Genomic DNA, 22800 nt, shown 5'->3' on the forward strand with positions numbered 1-22800 from the left:
TCCATAAACCACTGAGGAGATGGGAGAGGAAGGACTTGCAGCGTGATCTGCGTCACAAATAGAACTGACTTCTATTTTAGCCCTTGGCAACGCAGACGCTCGCGAGCAGTGTGGGTGCAATAATTGAATAATATAGATTTCTAAATTTATTTTGCAACCCATGCGACGCGAGCGGTGTAGTCAGCCTGTTAGTGTACCAAACGCTGCCTGCAGCCAGTGACGGACCATTCCGTCACAAATGTATTGGTTCAATGAACTCACCAGATCTACACAACGTCTCTCATTCCCATCATATTCATAAATCGGGGCTGTATCCCCTCGGATTTAGTAACTATGGCTCTATCCACTGTTACTGACAGGATGCATCCACCTGCCACAAAGATGTACTTTTCCATCACCCAGGATTTCTCCGTGCAGATCACCTCAGTCAGGAGAAACTTTGAGGTATTGGGAGTACACATTCCTGCAGTCCAGTAAATACAGTGCGTTTTCGCTTTGTCATTATGGGGTATTGTGTGTAGATTGATTGATTGGGGAAAAAATATGTTTAAACCATTTTAGAATAAGGCTGTAACGTAACTGTGGATAAAAGGGAAGGGGTCTGAATACTTTCCGAGTGCACTGTAATTACATTTCTCCTACACAGAGCTTGAACCTAACACTATTTTCTAAGGATGTATAAAAACAATCTATTCATACTAAGAGGATATAATAGTATAACATTGTGATTAGGACACTAGTATCACTCAGTTGTATTGGCACTTCTTTGCAAATATCAGCAGTAACATTACTGGTATGTAAATAAGTCTAACCAATGACGCATTGCAAACAGCCCGGTATTGTGGTATGGATGTCATTCCTCTTTTGTTATTGTTTTACTCAGACATCTGTGGTTGCTCAACCACAACAAAATAACGGAAATGCTCAGTTTTAAGCTATGAGCATGTGTGATATAAGCAAATTATAAACATGCATAAGATGTTTTGAACTGAAATGTAGTGTATATTATTGCTAGCATCTTTTGTAGCCAGTGATCTCTCGTGACCACGGGATGTGCAGTGTTACTACATGGTTGTTACTACATGGAGTAGTAATGTGGTGTCTTTTGTTGCTTATATGTGACAAGCTAAGGGGACTTGTGAGTAACAGATGTCCACGCTCAGGTTAATGCAGGAAGTAGTTTGCATTGCTTTGTAAGTGTGAACAACACAACTTGCCTAATAAGGTTTTGCTTTATACTCCATAGATGCTATTTTTGAGATGACAATGTCAGAGGAGTTCCTAGTGTTAAAATATTGTAATGAACTGTTTGAATTACTGTAAGTGAATGGTGTGTTAGACCAGTCCATTCCGTTGCACTGAACTGTGTTTGGAGTCAGTCAGTGAGGCAGTTAATGAATGGTGAACACATGTAAACACAGAATGGGGCGGAGTGGTTTGAATTAAGTGTAGGGACATGGTTTTTGTCACAACATTTCTGACCCTGTCGTGGTTGATTTTAAGGGGGTAAACTGCCTTACCTAGGGGCAGAACGACAGATTTTTACAGCTGCTGTTAAAATGTTCACACCAGGCCAAAAGTATGGAATAAGAGAACAAAGGCTATTTATATAAATAAGATTAGTATACATCTTAATTTAGGAAATTACTTTTAATGTTATAAATCATTTAATGGTTTCATTTATTTAATCAACCGATTCTTTAAAAACGTAAGGTTATCGTTAACATTGTTGTTATTTTTAAGACTGTCAATCTCTAAGGATATGTGCATTCAGAAAGAATTCAGACCATTTACTCAGTACTTTGTTGAAGCACCTTTAGCAGCGATTAGAGCCTCGTCTTCTTGGGTATGACACTACAAGCTTGGCACACCTTTATTTGGGGAGTTTCTCCCATTCTTCTCTGCAGAGCCTCTCCAAGCTCTATCAGGTTGGATGGGGAGTGTCGCTGCACAGCTATTTTCAGGTCTCTCCAGAGATCGGTTTCAAGTCCAGGCTCTGGCTGGGCCACTCAAGGACATTCAGACTTGTCCCAAAGCCGCTCCTGCGTTGTCTTGGCTGTGTGCTTAGGGTCTTTGTCCTGTGAACCTTTGCCCCAGTCTGAGGTTGTGAGCGCTTTGGAGCAGGTTTTCATCAAGGATTTCTCTGTACTTTGCTCCCTTCATCTTTCCCTCGATCCTGACTTGTCTCCCTGTCCCTGCCGCTGACAAACATCCCCACAGCATGATGCTGCCACCACCATGCTTCACCGTAGGGATGGTGCCACTTTTCCTCCGGACGTGATGCTTGGCATTCAGGCCAAAGAGTTCTATCTTGGTTTTATCCGACCAGGGAGTCCTTTAGGTGCCTTTTGGTCTCATGGTTTGAGAGTCCTATAGGTGCCTTTTGGCAAACTCCAAGCAGGCTGTCATGTGCCTTTTACTGAGGATTGTCTTCCATCTGGCCACTATACCATAAAGGCATGATTGGTGGAGTGCTGCAAAGATGGTTGTCCTTCTGGAAGGTTCTCCCATCTCCACAGAGGAACTCTGGAACTCTGTCAGAGTGACAATTGGGTTCTCTGTCACCTCCCTGATCAAGGCTCTTCTCCCCCGATTGTGCAGTTTGGCCAGGCGACTAGCCCTAGGGAGAGTCTTTGTGGTTCCAAACTTCTTCCATTTAAGAATGGCGGAGGCCACTGTGCTCTTGGGGACCTTCAATACTGCAGAAATGTTTTGGTACCCTTCCACAGATCTGTGCCTCGACACAATCCTGTCATGGAGCTACAGACAATTCCTTCAACCTCATGGCTTGGTTTTTGCTCTGACATGCACTGTCAACAGTGAGACCTTATATAGACAGGTGTGTGCCTTTCCAAATCATGTCCAATCAATTCAATTTACCACAGGTGGACTCCAAGTGTAGAAAAATCTCTAAAGAATGAACAATGGAAACAGGATGTACCTGAGCTCAATTTTGAGTCTCAAAGGACTGAGTACTTATGTAAATAAGGTATTTATGCTTTTCATTTTCAGAAATTAGCAAACATTTCTAAACCTGTTTTAATTTCGTCATTATGGGGTATTGTGTGTAGATTCAGGAAAACATTTAATTTAATCTATTTTAGAATAAGGCTGTAACGTAATAAAATGTGGGAAAAGTCAAGGGGTTTGAATACTTTCCGAATGCACTGTATTTTGCTCTTCTACGGTTAAGAGTATATGAACATTGTTTCCAGAGTAAAGTGAAATATTCTTTGTTATCTGGAAGTGTGACCTGTCAGATTCATTGAAACTCATGTTCTGTATGACTGAGTGGAATTTATTTGAATTGCACTGAAGTCAATTATACTTTATCACTCACATGTTTTAGTCTACATCCTGGCCAATTCAATTTGAATTTTAACTCATGAGTTGAATATGAGTTGATTCCAAACTTCAGAATTGCGCACAACCGTGGTATCGAACCGCAAATGTTTTTCATGGCTGTTTCCATATGCACTGCAAAACGGGAAGAGAAAGGGGAAGGGGAACTGCTGGCCTATGCCATGGGCACAACAGATGAACTGAAACTAGGTCAGTTAGTTAGAGAGCAAAGCAAGCAGTCCCTCGCCCCTGACTCAACCTCAGCCCTTATCCAGGCTCAGGGTCACCCCTCCTCCTGAAATATACTCTGGTTCCCTGTCACCCCCTCACTCCTGTGCGTACCCTCCCTAAAAATAAAACCTGCCTTTGTCCAAAGAATCCTCATCCTTCCACCTCCTGTCCTCCAAACCCCCCTCCCTAGTAACCACACCCCCAAAGACACCCAACACTTAACAGTCAGACCAAAGCCCCAGAGCCAGAACAGCTCAGTTCCTTTCTAACTGCAGTCAGTCTGACAGTGGAAAGCTCCCTTTCTCTCTTTCTCTCACTCACACATACAATAGGGAGCGTTTCCTGGACAACCTGGCCACTTGCCAGATCTTGCACTGATGTTGTTTCATATTGTGGTCTGGTCTCTGGTCTGGGTTGGCACGTTTAGCAGATCAGAGAGCAGATGTAGGCCTAGCAGTGTATCTGAGACTGAGGCATAAAGGCCTCAGGCCTGTGCACAAACTGTTGCCTTTTTACTCCTGTTTTAGTATTTAAATAGGCCTATTGTCGAAGTGAAATTAGACTTTTTAGTTAGAATTTATTTGCTGGCTCTCTTAGTTAAGAAAAGGTTTTGATTATTGTTGAGTTTTACTGGTCCAAGAATGAAGGCGTTGGCGATCATAAAGTGTTCCAAAGAGTTAGTCTACAAATGCATGAAGGTATCTGATTTGACTTGTACTTGATATTCTGTCAGGGCTTTACGCTGGCCACCTGTTGAATGTTACTGGACAGAGCTCTGTGTGTTTGGATAAGAGTGCACTATGAGAAGTCTAGATATAGTAGTAGTGAGTGTGGCCTACTTCATCTGACTTGAACTCTTTATCAGCAATCTATTGTTTCAAATAGCTGTATTGTTTTTTTCTGGTAGGCTAGCTTTGGCTGTTGTCTGAGTAGAGCCAGCAGGTTTTTTTTTTTTACACATGACCTGACCAAGAAAAACTCCCGTCCCTACCGTTGAGAAATGTTATGTATGATTTGCGATGGTAGACTGAGGGGATTTGGTTAGTAGACAGGAAGAATGAGGTTTTTCACGTTTCCACTTTCGTCTCTCGCTCGGTCACGCTTTGGCCCTTTTTGTTTTCAGTTTGGTGGGAAGGTATGCCAAAGCTGCACACATTCCTCATGTCACTGCCCCATGCCAGAGAGAACAGGCGCAAGGTCCTACGTCCATGGGTGTGTGCGCGCGTACAATTGTTTGATAGTGTGAAAATTATTTAAGTTTTACCTCTGCCTATGTATATACATCAAATTATATTAAAGTTTAAAGTGACTCTTCCAGTACTTTTGTATATTTTTTAGCCAGTAGTTCTTAAAGTAGCACTCACCAGCCAAAGTGATCTCCGAAAATGGCATGATACATCCCATATGTGCAGCTACTCTACATGACCAAAAGTATGTGGACACCTGCTCGTTGAACATCTCATTCCAAAGTCATGGACATTATTATGGAGTTGGGCCCCACTTTGCTGCTATAACAGCCTCCACTCTTCTGGGAAGGCTTTCCACTAGATGTTGGAACTTGCTTCCATTCAGCCATGAGCATTCGTGAGGTCGGGCACTGATGTTGGGCGATTAGGCCTGTCTCACAGTCGGCGTTTCAAATCATCCCAAACGTGTTTGATGGGTTGAGGACAGGGCTCTGTGCAGGCCAGTCAAGTTCTTTCACATCGATCTCGACAAACCATTTCTGTATGGACCTTGCTTTGTGCACGGGGGCATTGTGATGCTGAAACAGGAAAGGGCCTTACCCAAACTGTTGCCACAAAGTTGGAAGCAGAGAATCGTCTAGAATGTCATTGTATGCTGTAGCGTTAAGATTTCCCTTCACTGGACTAAGGGGCCTAGCCCGAACCATGAGAAACAGCCCCAGACCATTATTCCTCCTCCACCAAACTTTACAGTGGGCACTATGCATTCGGGCAGGTTGCATTCTCCTGGCATCCGCCAAACCCAGATTTGTCTGTTGGACTGCCAGATGATGAAGCGTGATTCATAACTCCAGAGAACACATTTTCCACTGCTCCAGAGTCCAATGGCGACAGGCTTTACACCACTCCAGCCAACGCTTGGCATTGCGTATGGTGATCTTTGGCTATTGTACGGCTACTCGGCCATGGAAACCCATTTCATGAAGTTCCTGACGAACAGTTATTGTGCTGACGTTGCTTCCAGAGGCAGTTTGGAACTCTGGTCCCGTGTGGCTCAGTTGGTAGAGCATGGCGCTTGCAACGCCAGGGTTGTGGGTTCAATTCCCACGGGGGGACCAGGGTTCAATTCCCACGGGGGGACCAGGATGAATATGTATGAACTTTCCAATTTGTAAGTCGCTCTGGATAAGAGCGTCTGCTAAATGACTTAAATGTAAATGTAAATGTAACTCGGTAGTGAGTGTTGCAACCGAGGACAGACGATTTTTACGCTCTACACGCTTCAGCACTCGGCGGTCCCGTTCTGTGAACTTGTGTGGCCTACCATGTTGCGTCTGAGCCGTTATTGCTCCTAGATGTTTCCACTTCACATTAACAGCACATACACTTGACTGGGGCAGCTCTAGCAGGGCAGAAATTTGACGAACTGAGCATGTCTTTAATGTACAGTACCAGTCAAAAGTTTGGACACACCTACTCATTCAAGGGTTATTCTTTATTATGAACTAAGAAAAAAACTAAGAAATACCACATGGAATCAGGTAGTAACTGAAAAAGTGTAAAACAAATCAAAATATATTTTAGATTCTTCAAAGTAGCCACCTTTTGCCTTAATGACAGCTTTGCACACTTTTGGCATTATCTCAACCAGCTTCACCTGAAATTATTTTTCAACAGTCCCACACATGCTGAGCACTTGTTAGCTCATTTTCCTTCACTCTGCGGTCCAACTCATCCCAAACCAGCTCAATTGGGTTGAGGTCGGTGATTGTGGAGATCAGGTCATCTGATGCATCACTCCATCACTCTCCTTCTTGGTCAAATAGCCCTTACACAGCCTGGAGGTGTGTTGGCTCATTGTTCTGTTGAAAAACAAATGATAGTCCCACTAAGCGCAAACCAGATGGAATGGCGTATCGCTGCAGAATGCTGTGGTATCCATGCTGGTTAAGTGTGCCTTGAATTCTAAATGAATCACTGACCATGTCACCAGCAAAGCACCATCACACCTCCTCCTCCATGCTTCACGTGGGGATCCACACATGTGGAGATCATCCGTTCACCTACTCTGCGTCTGGACAGATTTCCACCAGTCTAATGTCCATTGCTTGTGTTTCTTGACCCAAGAAACTCTCTTCTTATTGGTGTTCTTTAGTAGTGGTTTCTTTGCAGCAATTTGACTATGATTCACGCAGTCTCTGAACAGTTGATGTTGAGATGTGTCTGTTACTTGAACTCTGAGCGTTTATTTGGGCTGCAATTTCTGAGGTTGGTAACTCTAATGAACTTATCCTCTGCTGCAGAGATAACTCTGGGTCTTCCTTTCTTGTGGCGGTCCTCATGAGAGCCAGTTTCATCATAGCGCTTGATGGTTTTTGCGACTGCACTTAAAGAAACTTTCAAAGTTGTTTACATTTTACGGAATGACGGAAGTAATGATGGACTGTACGGCATGTCTTAAAGTAATGATGGACTGTCGTTTTTTGCTTATTTGAGCTGTTCTTGCCGTAATATAGACTTAGCCTTATTTGGTAAAAGACCATCTTCTGTATACCAGCCCTACCTTGTCACAACACAACTGATTGGCTCCTATGCATTAAGAAGGAAATAAATTCCACAAATGAACTTAAGGCACACCTGTTAATTTATTTAATTTTTGTTCAACTTTTAACTAGGAAAGTCAGTTAAGAACAAATTCTTATTTACAATGACGGCCTACCCCGGCCAAACCTGGACGACGGCTGGGACTCCCAATCATGGCCGGTTGTGATACAGCCTGGAATCGAACCAGGTTGTCTGTAGTGACGCCTCAAGCACTGAGATGCAGTGCCTTAGACCGCTGCACCACTCGGGAGCATTGAAATGTATTCCAGGTGACTACCTCATGAAGCTGTTTGAGAGAATGCCAAGAGTGTGCAAAGCTGTCATTAAGGCAAAGGGTGGCTAATTTGAAGAATCTCCTGTTTTTATTTGTTTAACACTTCTTTGGTTACTACATTATTCCATATGTTATTTCATAGTTTTTATGTCTTCATTGTTATAGAAAATAGTATAAAATTATATTTTTTTTAAACCTTGAAGGACTAGGTGTGTCCAAACCTTTGACCGGTACTGTAAATTGATGAATATACGTAGGTCTATTCGTACTTGTTTTTATGAACTGTAAAGCACTTTTGTCCAACTCAGTCACTATACTGCTTTGAAAGAAACAAGTGATGATGTATTTTGTCCCAAGCATGTGCTAACTGAAAGCAAGCTGACAGAAATGTTTGAGGATTTGCCCTCTTTCCAAAAGTTTAGTGAGCTAAACACTCATATTGCAAATCCCCACACTTTAAAAAGCATCAACATGAATGTTTGTGCCATGATGTAGAGCCACTTTCACTTTGACATCAGACTAGTGAAAGGCTACTCTTCGCATTGTTGTTTGACCTTTGCTGAATGAAAAGAGTATATGCCATATTGTCTGTAAGCTAAATGTACTCTCATCGACCTGTGTTTATTCTCTCTCCTGACTGACTGTAACACTGACGTTCCTATGATTCTCCCCCGCGTAGGACCGTAAGCTGTCCAAGTCGGAACGCCAGCGGTTCAAGGAGGAGGCTGGCATGCTGAAGGGGCTGCAGCACCCCAACATCGTCCGCTTCTACGAATCCTGGGAGGCCCCCGTTAAAGGCAGGAAGTGCATTGTGCTGGTCACAGAACTCATGACCTCCGGAACACTGAAAACGTGAGTATCACTCTTGCACACAGGCGTCAACACCAGTCCAGTGCTGGACGTCATGCAAATGGTGTTGCTCTCTTCTGTGTGTTTTTTCTCAATGATGGTCATAATGAAACTGTCGGCACTAGGTTCCTGAGTCAGTGAATTGTAATGAGGATGGATGTGTGACGTCCATCTTTAACCCTATATGTGTCCTGTTCTGTAGGTATCTGAAGCGTTTCAAGGTGATGAAGATTAAGGTTCTGAGGAGCTGGTGTCGTCAGATCCTGAAGGGCCTTCACTTTCTCCACACCCGAGCCCCTCCCATCATTCACAGGGACCTGAAGTGTGACAACATCTTCATCACCGGCCCCACCGGCTCCGTCAAGATAGGAGACCTGGGATTGGCCACACTCAAGAGGTCCTCTTTTGCCAAGAGTGTCATAGGTAAGACCCCAATATCACCCACTTCCTTTTACTGTGCCCTGCTTTCCTCCCCGCTACACTCCAAAGGGATGTCTTGTGTAAGGTTCTTATACTGTGGTTGACCTTGAGGTTATGAAGGATTTGATTGGGTGGGTGGGGGGGGGTTAGTTTTTTGTTTCTGATCGTCTTTTTTTTTTTATGACAATGTGGTTGGAAAACAGACCACAATGTTTCAGCTCTCTAATCAAACCACAGCACAAGCGGAGGCCAGGTCATGGGGAGACCCACAAACCCTCTCTTTACACACACTGTCATGTCAGTGAGTCCGCCAGGGCTGGTTACTCAGTGACAGAATTGATTAGATAGTCTTTTTCCTCCATAAAGTGAAAGTTTGCTGTGTCCGGCTCCTACTAAGCGTAAGTAGCGCCTCCAATCTCTGCGAAATATGAATCTCAATCCAATCCAATCCTGTCATGCCTTAACCATCAGGCTAGCCAGACCAGGGCTACAGGTATGGCCACTGGTTCTATGTTCTCTCAGACTGGTCTTTGCTCTGTGGTTTGGAAATATGTGGTCTGTTTGCCAATGATGCCAATAACATTTCCCGTTTTGTCTCTCTTTTTTTTAAGGGTTTGCTCCCACAGGTTTTTGTCAGTGTTTCTCTGTCTTTTAAACCATTTTAGGAGCAGAGAGAATGTCTGCTTCTTTTTCTGTCTGGAAAGCCCCCCCTACCCACTTCTCCTTTATCAGACTTTTTTTTATTTGATTTCTTTCACTCTCGGGTATGTTTTGAAACTGTAGGCTCTAGCCTCAGCTGTGCTCCATGCTGCAGTAAAGGAATAAGTAGGGTACTGCTGGTAAGTGAGTATTGTTATGGGCCTGGTAAGTGTGCGAGTGCACTGTGACACACATCTTACAAAAACCTATTCATTTCAAATATCCATCTTGAGTTTTTCTGTGTAAGAACCTCAGAAAATTGAGAGCAGAGTATCTGCTATTTGAATACGGCTGGTGTCCAGACACACACTGTTTCACTAACTAGCTATGGGATCTGCTTCTCTCGGCCCTCACCGTAACACCTTACTCCCCAGGTCAAGGAGGACAGGTAAGTCGGCCTACTTAAAGGTAAGTTTGTATGAAATGGGTTATGTTTGAGTGTTTGTTTGTGAAAGGTAAGGTCTTGACACAAGTTATTTCCATAGCTAGTCTTACGATTCGTGCCCCTTCTCTGCCATTTTGAAGCCCCTGATCATTGGCACTCAACTCACTAACCGGGTTCTGACAGGTAAACTGGGTAATTCTACAGTCTGTCAGTAGTTGAACTGACATGTGTCTAACACCAATTTGCCCATAGTGTGTTCTGTACACCAGCCATCTTCTTTAGACCCCCTATACCAGGTGTCACCCCCCCCAAAATAACCAGGTCTTACACAGAGAAACGTGTGCCTCTTTCACTACAGTCTAACTGAGCCCAGCTTCCCCCCTTTTTTTTGTTGCTCTCCTCCCCCCCCTCTCTCTCTCTCTCTCTTTCTCTCCTCTCGCAGGTTCTGCTCACCCGGAGGCAGCGGCGACGGGTCACTCTTCCTCCTCTTCGGTTAGAGGAGAAGAGGGGCGTTTTGGGTGTGACACTCCGAGAGGGAGAGAGACACAGAGTTCTGAATGGTTGTATTTGATTTAAGGTACCCCTGAGTTCATGGCGCCTGAGATGTATGAGGAGAAGTACGACGAGTCAGTGGATGTGTATGCCTTTGGGATGTGCATGCTGGAGATGGCCACCTCAGAGTACCCATACTCCGAGTGCCAGAACGCTGCACAGATCTACCGCCGAGTCACCAGCGTAAGTCTCCCACGCCTCAACCCTCATTCCATGCCCCCTGTTGTCCTTCCACTCTGCCACCTCCCTCTCCCTGTTGTCCTCCCACTCTGCCACCCCCTCTCCCTGTTGTCCTCCCACTCTGCCACTCCCCTCTCCCTGTTGTCCTCCCACTCTGCCACCCCCCTCTCCATGTTGTCCTCCCACTCTGCCACCCCCTCTCCCTGTTGTCCTCCCACTCTGCCACCCCCCTCTCCCTGTTGTCCTCCCACTCTGCCACCCCCCTCTCCCTGTTGTCCTCCCACTTTGCCACTCCCCTCTCCCTGTTGTCCTCCCACTCTGCCACCTCCCTCTCCCTGTTGTCCTCCCACTCTGCCACCCCCCTCTCCCTGTTGTCCACCCACTCTGCCACCCCCCTCTCCCTGTTGTCCTCCCACTCTGCCACTCCCCTCTCCCTGTTGTCCTCCCACTCTGCCACCTCCCTCTCCCTGTTGTCCTCTCACTCTGCCACCTCCCTCTCCCTGTTGTCCTCCCACTCTGCCACCCCCCTCTCCATGTTGTCCTCCCACTCTGCCACCCCCCTCTCCCTGTTGTCCTCCCACTCTGCCACCCCCCTCTCCCTGTTGTCCTCCCACTCTGCCACCCCCCTCTCCCTGTTGTCCTCCCACTCTGCCACCCCCCTCTCCCTGTTGTCCTCCCACTCTACCACCCCCCTCTCCCTGTTGTCCTCCCACTCTGCCACCCCCCTCTCCCTGTTGTCCTCCCACTCTGCCACCTCCCTCTCCCTGTTGTCCTCCCACTCTGCCACCTCCCTCTCCCTGTTGTCCTCCCACTCTGCCACCCCCTCTCCCTGTTGTCCTCCCACTCTGCCACCCCCCTCTCCATGTTGTCCTCCCACTCTGCCACCCCCCTCTCCATGTTGTCCTCCCACTCTGCCACCCCCCTCTCCATGTTGTCCTCCCACTCTGCCACCCCCCTCTCCCTGTTGTCCTCCCACTCTGCCACCCCCCTCTCCATGTTGTCCTCCCACTCTGCCACCCCCCTCTCCTCCCTCCCTGCTGTTTTCTCCCTTTTGAGCACAGTTCTTTTTCATTTGCATCATTGGCCTTCCTTTGCCACTCTCTTTCTCTCCTATCTTTATCGATTTCTCACCCCTCTTTCTGTCTTCGCCTCGAGTCCTCTTCCGCCCTCTCTCTACCTATTTCCCTTCCCTCCATTATTTTTCTCCCCCTCTATTTCCTTCTCTTCCTCTCTTTTCCTTGCTCTGTCTCCTGACGCGTGTGTGGAATGAGTCTAGAAGTTGTGTTGCGTGTCTGTCAGTTGAAGTGAGGAGTGTGTGATTGATTGGAGTGTTTGCACTGTCCTGTTATTTCCCTCTGGCTGATACTGGAACTGGTCTTTGGCTTGGATCCAAAGGAGGAGCAATAAAACACACACCTCGACATAGATACTCCATGATTTATGGTTAGAAATGGACCTTGAAGGTGAGCCTATTTTGTCACCAATCAGCATTGCCATTCTAGTACTGTAATCTCTGCTGCCACGCTCAATGATCACAGTTGTTCATCAACTACACTGGGAGGGAGTAGGTACACCTGATCACTTCAGTGAGCACTGCACGACCACGGTGGGAAATTCACTTTTTGGTCCACCAGCCACTGTCGCCGCCATGTTGGAGTCAATAGAAACCAGAAATGACATGATAAATATTCCCTTTGATGATCTTCATCAGAATGCACTCCCAGGAATCCCAGGTCTACAATAAATGCTTGATTTGTTCGATAATGTCCGTTATTTATGTCCAATTAGCTACTTTGGTTAGCGCGTTTGGTAAACAATTCCAAAGTCACAAAGCGCTTTCACTAAAACCTGACGAAATGTCCAAAAGTTTCATAACAGTCAGTAGAAACATGTCAAACGATGTATTGAATCAATCTTTAGAATGTTGTTAACATAAATCTTGAATAACGTTCCAACCGGAGAATTACATTGACTTCAGATGAGCGATGGAACGGATCTCCCTCTTATGTGAACGCGCATGGTGAAAGAATGGTCACCTCATGGCAGTGGTGACTAATTCTCCTCTCATCCGGCCTCCCTTCACAATTAGAGTCATCAGACAAAGTTCTACAGCCTTGACATCTAGTGGAAGCCGTAGGAAGTGAAAACTCATCCATATCTCGCTGGGATTTCAATGGGAGCTTGGTTGAAAATCCACCAGCCTCAGAATTTCCACTTCCTGTTTGGATTTTTTCTCAGATTTTTGCCTGCCATATGAGTTCTGTTATACTCACAGACATAATTCAAACAGTTTTTGAAACTTCAGAGTGTTTTCTATCCAATACTAATAATAAATGCATATATTAGCAACTATGACTTAGGAGCAGTCCGTTTACTCTGGGCACCTCTCTCTCTCACCTTTCATCCAAGCTACTCAATACTGCCCCTGCAGCCATAAGAAGTTAAGTAGAAATGTAGAATCTCACAAATAAATCTAGGAGAACAATTAAACTATTTTAGAGTTTTTAATGATAAGAAATGACTAGAAGTTGATTAATAAAAGCTTTTAGGAGAGAGAGATCCCTGCTGAATCAAGCACAATCAGTAGGTGAGACAATCGCTCAGCTGCCCCTTTAAGTGACTGGCTGTTACCGTGGTAACTTGGATATGCACTTGTCTCTGATGAAAAAAACATTTCAGCAGACAGTACAGCGAACTCAAAATAACATAAAAAATCTACCTAGCATGTGAACAAAGTGACATAACTGGCCAAGAAACTCGAGGAAAAAGTCACACTTTAGTAGCCTTTTCCAGTCAATTCGACCAACTTCTACTTATGGATAAAAAATATATATATTCCAAATATATGTGTGATCACCTGCCAACGTGGCTGGTGAAATAGACATTCTTACCCACCAATTACAAAATCTACCCGCATTTGGAAGGGTTGGTGTAATTTCCCAACCCTGTTTATGACACAGGTTACCTTTTTACCTCAGTTAAACATTGTTAAACTCCCTTGATAAGTTACTTGCATTCCAGGAATCAGTATACACAACATACTTATCACATAATTGATTGTGCAAACTTATGACTGTCTGTCAGAGCTGTCTTAATGTGACTGTGATTACAGCTCGTATCCAGCCCTCCATACCTCTGTAGAGCCAGGCAGTCTCCTGCTGTCTCTATAGACCTAATCTCTGTTACCCAGAAGTAAATCCTCTTGAAATATGGTCAGTTTCCTTATTTACATTCCTCTCCCTCCCTCCCAGTAACAGCCACTAATCTTCAAAGGGTGGGAGTGTCACCATAACTCCTAAATGCACATGTAGAATTTAGATCAGTGGCCCTCAAAACAGGCCCAGGGTTCAGTGAGTACTGTAGCTACTGAACCTTGGTCTGAGATGAGAGCACTGTAACCGGTGACTCTATTCCCCCTCAACAACGTTGTTTTCCCACAAAAACATTTGGGACATTCAAGTACATCACATTCAATTACATGAGTTTTAACACAAAGCATGCACTGCTGCCCAGTAAAGGGTTATACTCTGTTCTAATACAGTGCTGCTAGGAGGCGACAGGGCAACGCCACAGAACGTTCAGACATATATTATGTAGAACAGACATACTTCTGGCATGTAGAATATGGAATCATTTCAACTTTGTACACATCATTTCTATCTGCAACCTTGTGCCCTCCAGAACACAACCCTGAGTAGACCAGGGCCCGGTTCCTCAAAAGCATCTTAAGGCTACTTTCATCGTTAGAACCTTTTGTAGGTGCATCGTTACATTTCCGAACGGTTTCCCAAAACCATTGTTACTAAAGTTGCTCTTGAAAGTTTTTGTTATTTAACAACTGCCTCAGAACAGCTAAGTACGTCGTTAGATGCTGTTTTGCACTTCCGCGTCATTTTATACACAGAAGATCTCTGCTAAACACCAAATCTATGTTTATCTGTCTTTCTGTGACTGCCAATAACTTCAGAACAAATGTGACAGTGACTACAAATACAAAGTTGACGATTTCTTTGCATAACAAGTGAATGATATAAAGAAACTTCAAATGAAAACCAAGAACTGTATCAAAAGATAAATACAGTATAGGCTACATAGACCTATATATATCTGAATGATATTGGAATTTCATGTTAATTCAATAAATTTATATTTAGCTATTTGTATGCTTTTTAGCTATTTGACTCAATATATTTCATGATGTGTAACATGTGCAATGATGTACCAAATCTTGATTTAGTGCATTATTATAGTCAACATCAATATTTGTGGCCTTGGATAATAATATCGCTCTAGGAGCTGATCCGCCATCAGTGTTGTGGAATAATTCTAATGTTAAGATTAGATTGGAAAGGGAGAACGCTGATCCGAGAGCAGTGCTGCCTTTCTTTCGATCTAATCCATATCAACACAGGCCTCAACGACGCACTTTGCGAACATACTCTCTGTGTGGTGTTTTGGAATTTTTTTTTACATCTTCTGATGGAAAGATGCATCATAAAACACACGTTACATCTTCTGATGGAAAGATGCATCATAAAACACACGTTACATCTTCTGATGGAAAGATGCATCATAAAACACACGTTACATCTTCTGATGGAAAGATGCATCATAAAACACACGTTACGTCTTCTGATGGAAAGATGCATCATAAAACACACGTTACATCTTCTGATGGAAAGATGCATCATAAAACACACGTTACGTCTTCTGATGGAAAGATGCATCATAAAACACACGTTACATCTTCTGATGGAAAGATGCATCATAAAACACACGTTACATCTTCTGATGGAAAGATGCATCATAAAACACACGTTACATCTTCTGATGGAAAGATGCATCATAAAACACACGTTACGTCTTCTGATGGAAAGATGCATCATAAAACACACGTTACGTCTTCTGATGGAAAGATGCATCATAAAACACACGTTACATCTTCTGATGGAAAGATGCATCATAAAACACACGTTACATCTTCTGATGGAAAGATGCATCATAAAACACACGTTACGTCTTCTGATGGAAAGATGCATCATAAAACACACGTTACGTCTTCTGATGGAAAGATGCATCATAAAACACACGTTACATCTTCTGATGGAAAGATGCATCATAAAACACTCGTTACGTCTTCTGATGGAAAGATGCATCATAAAACACTCGTTACGTCTTCTGATGGAAAGATGCATCATAAAACACACGTTACATCTTCTGATGGAAAGATGCATCATAAAACACACGTTACGTCTTCTGATGGAAAGATGCATCATAAAACACACGTTACGTCTTCTGATGGAAAGATGCATCATAAAACACACGTTACGTCTTCTGATGGAAAGATGCATCATAAAACACTCGTTACGTCTTCTGATGGAAAGATGCATCATAAAACACTCGTTACGTCTTCTGATGGAAAGATGCATCATAAAACACACGTTACATCTTCTGATGGAAAGATGCATCATAAAACACACGTTACGTCTTCTGATGGAAAGATGCATCATAAAACACTCGTAAGCGTAAGTTCCATCGCTATCGGGAAACCAGGCCCAGGAAGTTAGAATCACAGAAGAAGAATCTTTCTATGTTGACAATGTGTGGGTTGTTGACTGGGAGTTGTGTGTGTGTGTGTGTGTCCTATAGGGGGTGAAGCCGGCCAGCTTCGACAAGGTGGCCATCCCCGAGGTGAAGGAGATCATCGAGGGATGCATCCGACAGAACAAGGACGAGAGGTCAGCTCACATTCTGTTAATTCAGCAGACACTCTTACCCAGTGTGATTTCTGCGAAGTCCAGCTATAGAATCACGGATGCAGGGGAGAGTATTCCTACTCATGCACCCAGGACCTTCTCAAAATGAGACGACTTTAAAAGGCTTTTGTTGTGTCAAAAATATCTGTGTTGATTTGACTCTTCCCGTCTCTCCTAGGTACTCGATAAAGGACCTGCTGAACCATGCCTTCTTCCAGGAGGAGACCGGGGTGCGTGTGGAGCTGGCTGAGGAAGATGACGGGGAGATGGAGGCCATCAAGCTGTGGCTGAGGATAGAGGACGTCAAGAAGCTGAAGGGGAAGTACAAGGAAAACGAGGCCATCGAGTTCTCCTTCGACCTCAGCAAGGACGTCCCCGAGGACGTGGCCCAGGAGATGGTGGGTGACGACACAATGTCCACTTCAGAGAGATATTGACTGCACCCCTAACGGCACCATATTATCTATATAGTGCATTACTTTTGACCAGGGCCAATAGCGAATAGGGTGCTATTTGGGAGTCTATTCTTCCTGATTATTTAGGAATCTTTCAAGTCCTAACACTGCCCTGGTCCCCTGTTCTGTTCTCTCTGTCTGTGTGTCTCTGTCTCAGGTGGAGTCTGGCTACGTGTGTGAAGGGGACCATAAGACCATGGCTAAGGCCATAAAGGACAGGGTTTCCCTCATCAGCAGGAAGAGGGAGCAGAGGCAACAGGTCTGTACCAGCTCAATGGAATCTTAGGTCTGAATCCTAAATGTAAAGTTTTATGATATTGCAATCAAATGAATTAAACTGAGGTGAACTTGATGTGATGATATTGAAGGTGAGAGAGGAGCAGGAGAAGAGGAGGCTGGAGGAGGAGCAGGGTCAACGACAACAAGAACAAGTAATACTACAGCAGCAGCCTGGCACAGAGGCCTCCCAGCCAGGCCAACAGGCTGCCCCCTACACCCAGCCACAGCCCACCCAGCAGCCACCACAGCCCAACCTGCAGACGACACCCGACATCCCCCCTCAGACAGCACAGCTGGGGCCCCAGGGAGTTCCCTACATACCCCAGTCTACAGGGCAGCTCCCAGTCCCAGTATCAACCCAAGTTCCAGCCCAGCCAGAGTCAGAGGTGCCAGAGGTGGACCAGTACCTGCAGCAGACAGAGACAGGTCTGTACCTTCTGCCTGGCACCTTTTTTTTGCACTCAGTGCTATGTAGTATTGACCTAGTCTTAATCTAGTGTTTTTATGAACTATCAATTAATAAACCTATTCTTTACCCCTCCCTCTTTCAGCCAATCAAATAACAGATAGTTCCTCCATCCTTCCCGAGACGCACCTGGTTCGGCCGGTGGTGTCATACAGCTCTCTGCCCAGTCAGCAGCCTCAGCCAGAGGCCCCATACCCACAGGCCACGCCCCCTGTCCAAACCGACCAATCGCAGCAGCAGCCGCAGCAGACCATGGTGAGTGTCATTATCGTGGCACGCAATGTATTTAATATATTCTTACAGTAACAGTACCCAACTCTTGTCTCTGTATGTACAGTATAATAGAAACTACATCTGACTTTCTCTCTCCCTCCTTCTATCCTCTCCTCCTCTCTCTGTTCTGTTTGTCAGGTGGTTCCTGCTGCCCAGACTGCCACTGTTGTCCCTGGGGCTCCACAACAGGTACACGTCACCATCACAATAACACCACTGCTGTTCCTCAACTGATCATAGATGGAAACACCATGATGAGAGGTTCTTGTGGGCTGTTACCAAAAGACCAATGTAGACACATTTTTGAAAACAATGGTGGACCCTCTCTCCCTCTTTCTTTCGGTTTCTTTATGCGTTTCTTGCCATTGTCTCTTTTTTTTCTTCAGATGTACTGGTATCCCCCTCTTCTTATATTTTCCTCTCTATCATCCCTCTTTCTCTTGGTCTCTGTTCCTTCCTTCTGTTCGCCTCCCTCTGTCTTTCTCGTTCTTTCCACCTTTCCCTCTCTTACCCTTTGTTGTATTTTGTTTGTTATTGTAGTATGGAGGTTACTGCCACCCATCGCTTCCCCCTCAGCTATATAAAAACCATCCCTTGTAAACGCACACCTCTTCCCTCTACTCTCATACCCACAGCCTCCCTCTAAATTTGCAGTGCATTCGTAAAGTATTCAGGACCCTTCACTTTTTCCACATTTTGTTACGTTACAGCCTTATTCTAAAATGGATTAAATTACTTTTCCCCTCAATCGACACACAATAATCCAAAATGACAAAGCGAAAACAAGTTTAGTAATTTTTGAGAATTTATTTAAAAAAAATAAAAAGCTGAAATACCTAAATTATTTAAGTATTCAGACCCTTTGCTATGAGACTCGAAATTGAGCTCAGGCGCATCCTGTTTCCATTGATCATCGTTGATGTTTCTACAACTTGATTGGAGTCCACCTGTGGTAAATTCAACTGATTGGACATGATTTGGAAAGTCACACACCTGTCTATATAAGGTCTCACAGTTGACAGTGCATGTCAGAGCAAAAACCAAGCCATGAGGTCGAAGGAATTGTCCATAGAGATCCGAGACAGGATTGTGTCGAGGCACAGATCTGGAGAAGGGTACCAAAACATTTATGAAGCATTGAAGGTCCCCAAGAACACAGTGGCCTTCATCATTCTTAAATGGAAGAAATTTAGAACCACCAAGACTGTTCCTAGAGCTGGCCGCCCGGCCAAACTGAGCAATCGGGGGAGAAGGGCCTTGGTCACTTTAACAGAGCCCCAGACTTCCTCTGTGGAGATGGGAGAATCTTCCAGAAGGACAACCATCTCTGCAGCACTCCACCAATCAAGCCTTTATGGTAGAGTGCCCAGACAGAAGCCACTCCTCAGTAAAAGGCACATGACAGCCTGCTTGGAGTTTGCTGAAAGGCGCGTAAAGGACTCAGACCATGAGAAACATGATTCTCTGGTCTGATGAAACCAAGATTGAACTCTTTGGCCTGAATGCCAAGCTTCACGTCTGGAGGAAACCAGGCACCATCCCTACGGTGAAGCATGGTGGTGGCAGCATCATGCTGTGGGGATGTTTGTCAGCGGCAGGGACTGGGAGACTAGTCAGGATCAATGAAAAGATGAACGGAACAGAGTACAGAGAGATCTTTGAAAACCTACTCCAGAGCGCTCACCTAAATCAACCATTTATCGGATCAAGGCTTCAGGATGCCCAAGAAAGTCTAGCAAGCGCCAGGACCGTCTCCTAAAGTTGATTCAGCTGCGGGATCGGTGCACCACCAGTACAGAGTTTGCTCAGGAATGACAGCAGGCAGGTGTGAGTGCATCTGCACGCACAGTGAGGCGAAGACTTTTGGAGGATGGCCTGGTGTCAAGAAGGGCAGCAAAGAAGCCACTTCTCTCCAGGAAAAACATCAGGGACTGACTGATATTCTGCAAAAGTTACATGGATTGGAATGCTGAGGACTGGGGTAAAATCAGTTTCTCTGATGAATCCCCTTTCCGATTGTTTGGGGCATCCGGAAAAAAGATTGTCCGGAGAAGACAAGGTGAGCGCTACCACCAGTCCTGTGTCATGCCAACAGTAAAGCATCCTGAGACCATTCATGTGTGGGGTTGCTTCTCAGCCAAGGGAGTGGGCTCACTCAAAATTTTGGCTAAGAACACAGCCATGAATAAAGAATGGTACCAACACATCCTCCGAGAGCAACTTCTCTCAACTATCCAGGAACATTTTGGTGACGAACAATGCCTTTTCCAGCATGATGGAGCACCTTGCCATAAGGCAAAAGTGATAACTAAGTGGCTCAGGGAACAAAACATCGATATGTTGGGTCCATGGCCAGGAAACTCCCCAGACCTTAATCCCATTGAGAACTTGTGGTCAATCCTCAAGAGGCGGGTGGACAAACAAAAACTCACAAATTCTGACAAACTCCAAGCATTGATTATGCAAGAATGGGCTGCCACCAGTCAGGATGTGGCCCAGAAGGTAATTTTACAGCATGCCAGAGCGGATTGCAGAGGTCTTGAAAAAGAAGGGTCAACACTGCAAATATTGACTCTTTGCATCAACTTCATGTAATTATGAAATGCTTGTAATTATACTTCAGTATTCCATAGTAACATCTGACAAAAATATCTAAAGACACTGAGGCAGCAGACTATGTGAAAATTAATATTTGTGTCATTCTCAAAACATTTGGCCATGACTGTATATGTGTGTGTGTGTGTATATATTGTGTGTATATAATATATAACCTGTTTTTGCTTTGTCATTATGGGGTATTGTGTGTAGATTGATGACGGGAAATAAACTATTTAATCCATTTTAGAATAAGGCTGTAACCTAACAGAATGTGGGAAAAGTCAAGGGGTCTGAATACTTTGCGAATGCACTGTAAAGCCTTTGTTTTAAAAGGCTTTAGGGTCAACTTGAGGGTTAAACTAATGCATTCTGGGAAATGTAATATAATACCTTTTTCAGAATAATGAATTTCAGAATAAGGCTGTAACGTAACAAAATGTGGAAAAAGTTATGGGGTCGGAATACTTGCCGAATGCACTGTAAATGCTTGAAATTAGATGCTGTATTTTATAATGGCTTTCTACCAGAAGTCAAAGAGCTCTTGATGAATTATCTGTACAGTTGCCATTTTCTCCAGGTGCTTCCTATTAACATGTATTTTCTCCATATGTTATTTTCTCTTCTGTTCCGTGTACACGTGCTTCTCTTACTTCAGAAAGGAATGTATCACAACTTTGTTCATTTGCTAAATGTATCTTGTTCCCTTTCGCTTGTTCATGTCCACACTCACCAAAAATGACATTAGGTAGCTACTAACTATGCTTGTATAACTTTTTGAGCTGTATTTGTCTTTCTTTGCAATTAGTTTGTTTATTGTTCGCTTGTTTGTGCTAATTTTGTTAGCATTTTGGTAATAGAGGCCCAATGGCCTTTTCTTCAATTTTAGCGCCCCCTTCTGTGCTATGCCGGTAATACTGTAAATCCCGGGATGAGAGAAGGACGATATGACGATATGAAAATCTGGATACCCCCCAAGCCTATTGTATGGTATCCTTCACGGCTTTTTGACTAGAGTAGGGAGTGTGTGTGGTATAATCCATGCTGTAAGACCTGTACTGAAGCTATATGAGACTGATTTATAGTGTTGCTATATGATGCAGTAGGTAAATTCCTGGGGGAGTTGGATTGTGGATGAGAGCCAGTGTAAAGCTATGAGGCGGTTAGGCCTCTGGGGGAGGAATAGTGGGTTTGTTTGAGGAGCAGTGTGTTGGTGAATAGATAATGAAGAGATTGTCTTGTCTGCAGATATGGCTGTTTGATTTGTGAAGATCTCTTATCTATGTGTCTCTTCCACCCCCTCATCTCATCCCATTGTTCCCGTGCACCTCCAGCAGCCACAGCCAGTGGGCAGCACTGTACCTCAGAGCACAGCACCACCACCGCTCCAGCCTGGTGCCCAACAAATACAGGTGAGACATACACACCGACAGAGCACAGCAACACCATCTATTTGTATCAGGCGAGTACAGTCCTGTCATTCCTTCTCTTTTCTTTTCTTTCCCACTTTTTTTCTCTTTTTTTGACTAACACAGGGTTTCCCAAACTCGGTCCTGGGGAACCCAATGGGTGCATGTTTTGGTTTTTGCCCTATTACACATCAGTGATCAACTGATTATCAAGCTTTGATCATTTGAATCAGCTGTGTAGTGTCATGGCAAAAACCAAAACTTGCACCCATTGGGGTTCCCAGGACCGAGTTTGGGAAACCCTGGACTAAAAGCTCCGTGGCTCTACTCTTTCTTTCATACGTTCCTCTTGCATGCTGCTGCTTCTTCTTCCTGCATGGCTGTCAGTCATGGGCCAATGATCCGAGCCCTCCTATCCTATCTCCTCCAATCAACGCAGAGCACCTCTACTTCCTCTATCAGGCCGCAAACCTCTCTATGCCGCAGGTACACACAGACCAGGGGTAACGTGTGTGTGTGAGTGAGATGTGTGTTGGTTGTTAGGCTGGCATGCGATAGTATTGTAAGGAGCCTACAAACACACATACAAAACATGTCCTACGAGAAGTACCTTGTACCTTCAGTGTGTGCGTGCTCAAAACCTTCTGTGTGTGTTTGTGCTCAAAGCATTTCCAATTACTCGGTCAGATCACACACCCTTGCGGTCAGATCACACACCCTTGCGGTCAGATCACACACCCTTGCGGTCAGATCACACACCCTTGCGGTCAGATCACACACCCTTGCTTTCATGCTTGACATGACATGGTTGTAAAGAGCCGTTTAATGAACAGTGTGTGTGTGT

The 22800-nt window shown here is 44.6% G+C and overlaps 1 protein-coding gene across 6 annotated transcripts in view; it reads left to right on the top strand.

Annotated features, from left to right (window-relative positions):
• LOC129866931 (serine/threonine-protein kinase WNK1-like) overlaps window positions 1–22800 on the top strand; it is a 57819-nt gene that overhangs the window by 26492 nt on the left and 8527 nt on the right. The window contains exons 3-14 of one of the 6 annotated variants that reach the window (XM_055939971.1): window positions 8318–8490; window positions 8690–8910; window positions 10569–10726; window positions 16373–16461; window positions 16658–16877; window positions 17092–17193; window positions 17303–17639; window positions 17765–17934; window positions 18091–18141; window positions 21437–21532; window positions 21882–21959; window positions 22344–22442. In XM_055939971.1, coding sequence (XP_055795946.1) covers window positions 8318–8490; window positions 8690–8910; window positions 10569–10726; window positions 16373–16461; window positions 16658–16877; window positions 17092–17193; window positions 17303–17639; window positions 17765–17934; window positions 18091–18141; window positions 21437–21532; window positions 21882–21959; window positions 22344–22442 — 1794 coding nt within the window. The remainder of the gene's footprint in view (window positions 1–8317; window positions 8491–8689; window positions 8911–10568; window positions 10727–16372; window positions 16462–16657; window positions 16878–17091; window positions 17194–17302; window positions 17640–17764; window positions 17935–18090; window positions 18142–21436; window positions 21533–21881; window positions 21960–22343; window positions 22443–22800) is intronic. The other 5 variants (XM_055939973.1, XM_055939972.1, XM_055939974.1 and 2 more) reach the window with 5 other exon arrangements.

This window comes from Salvelinus fontinalis, chromosome 12 (genome assembly GCF_029448725.1).
Source record: "Salvelinus fontinalis isolate EN_2023a chromosome 12, ASM2944872v1, whole genome shotgun sequence".
Classification (NCBI taxonomy): domain Eukaryota; kingdom Metazoa; phylum Chordata; class Actinopteri; order Salmoniformes; family Salmonidae; genus Salvelinus; species Salvelinus fontinalis.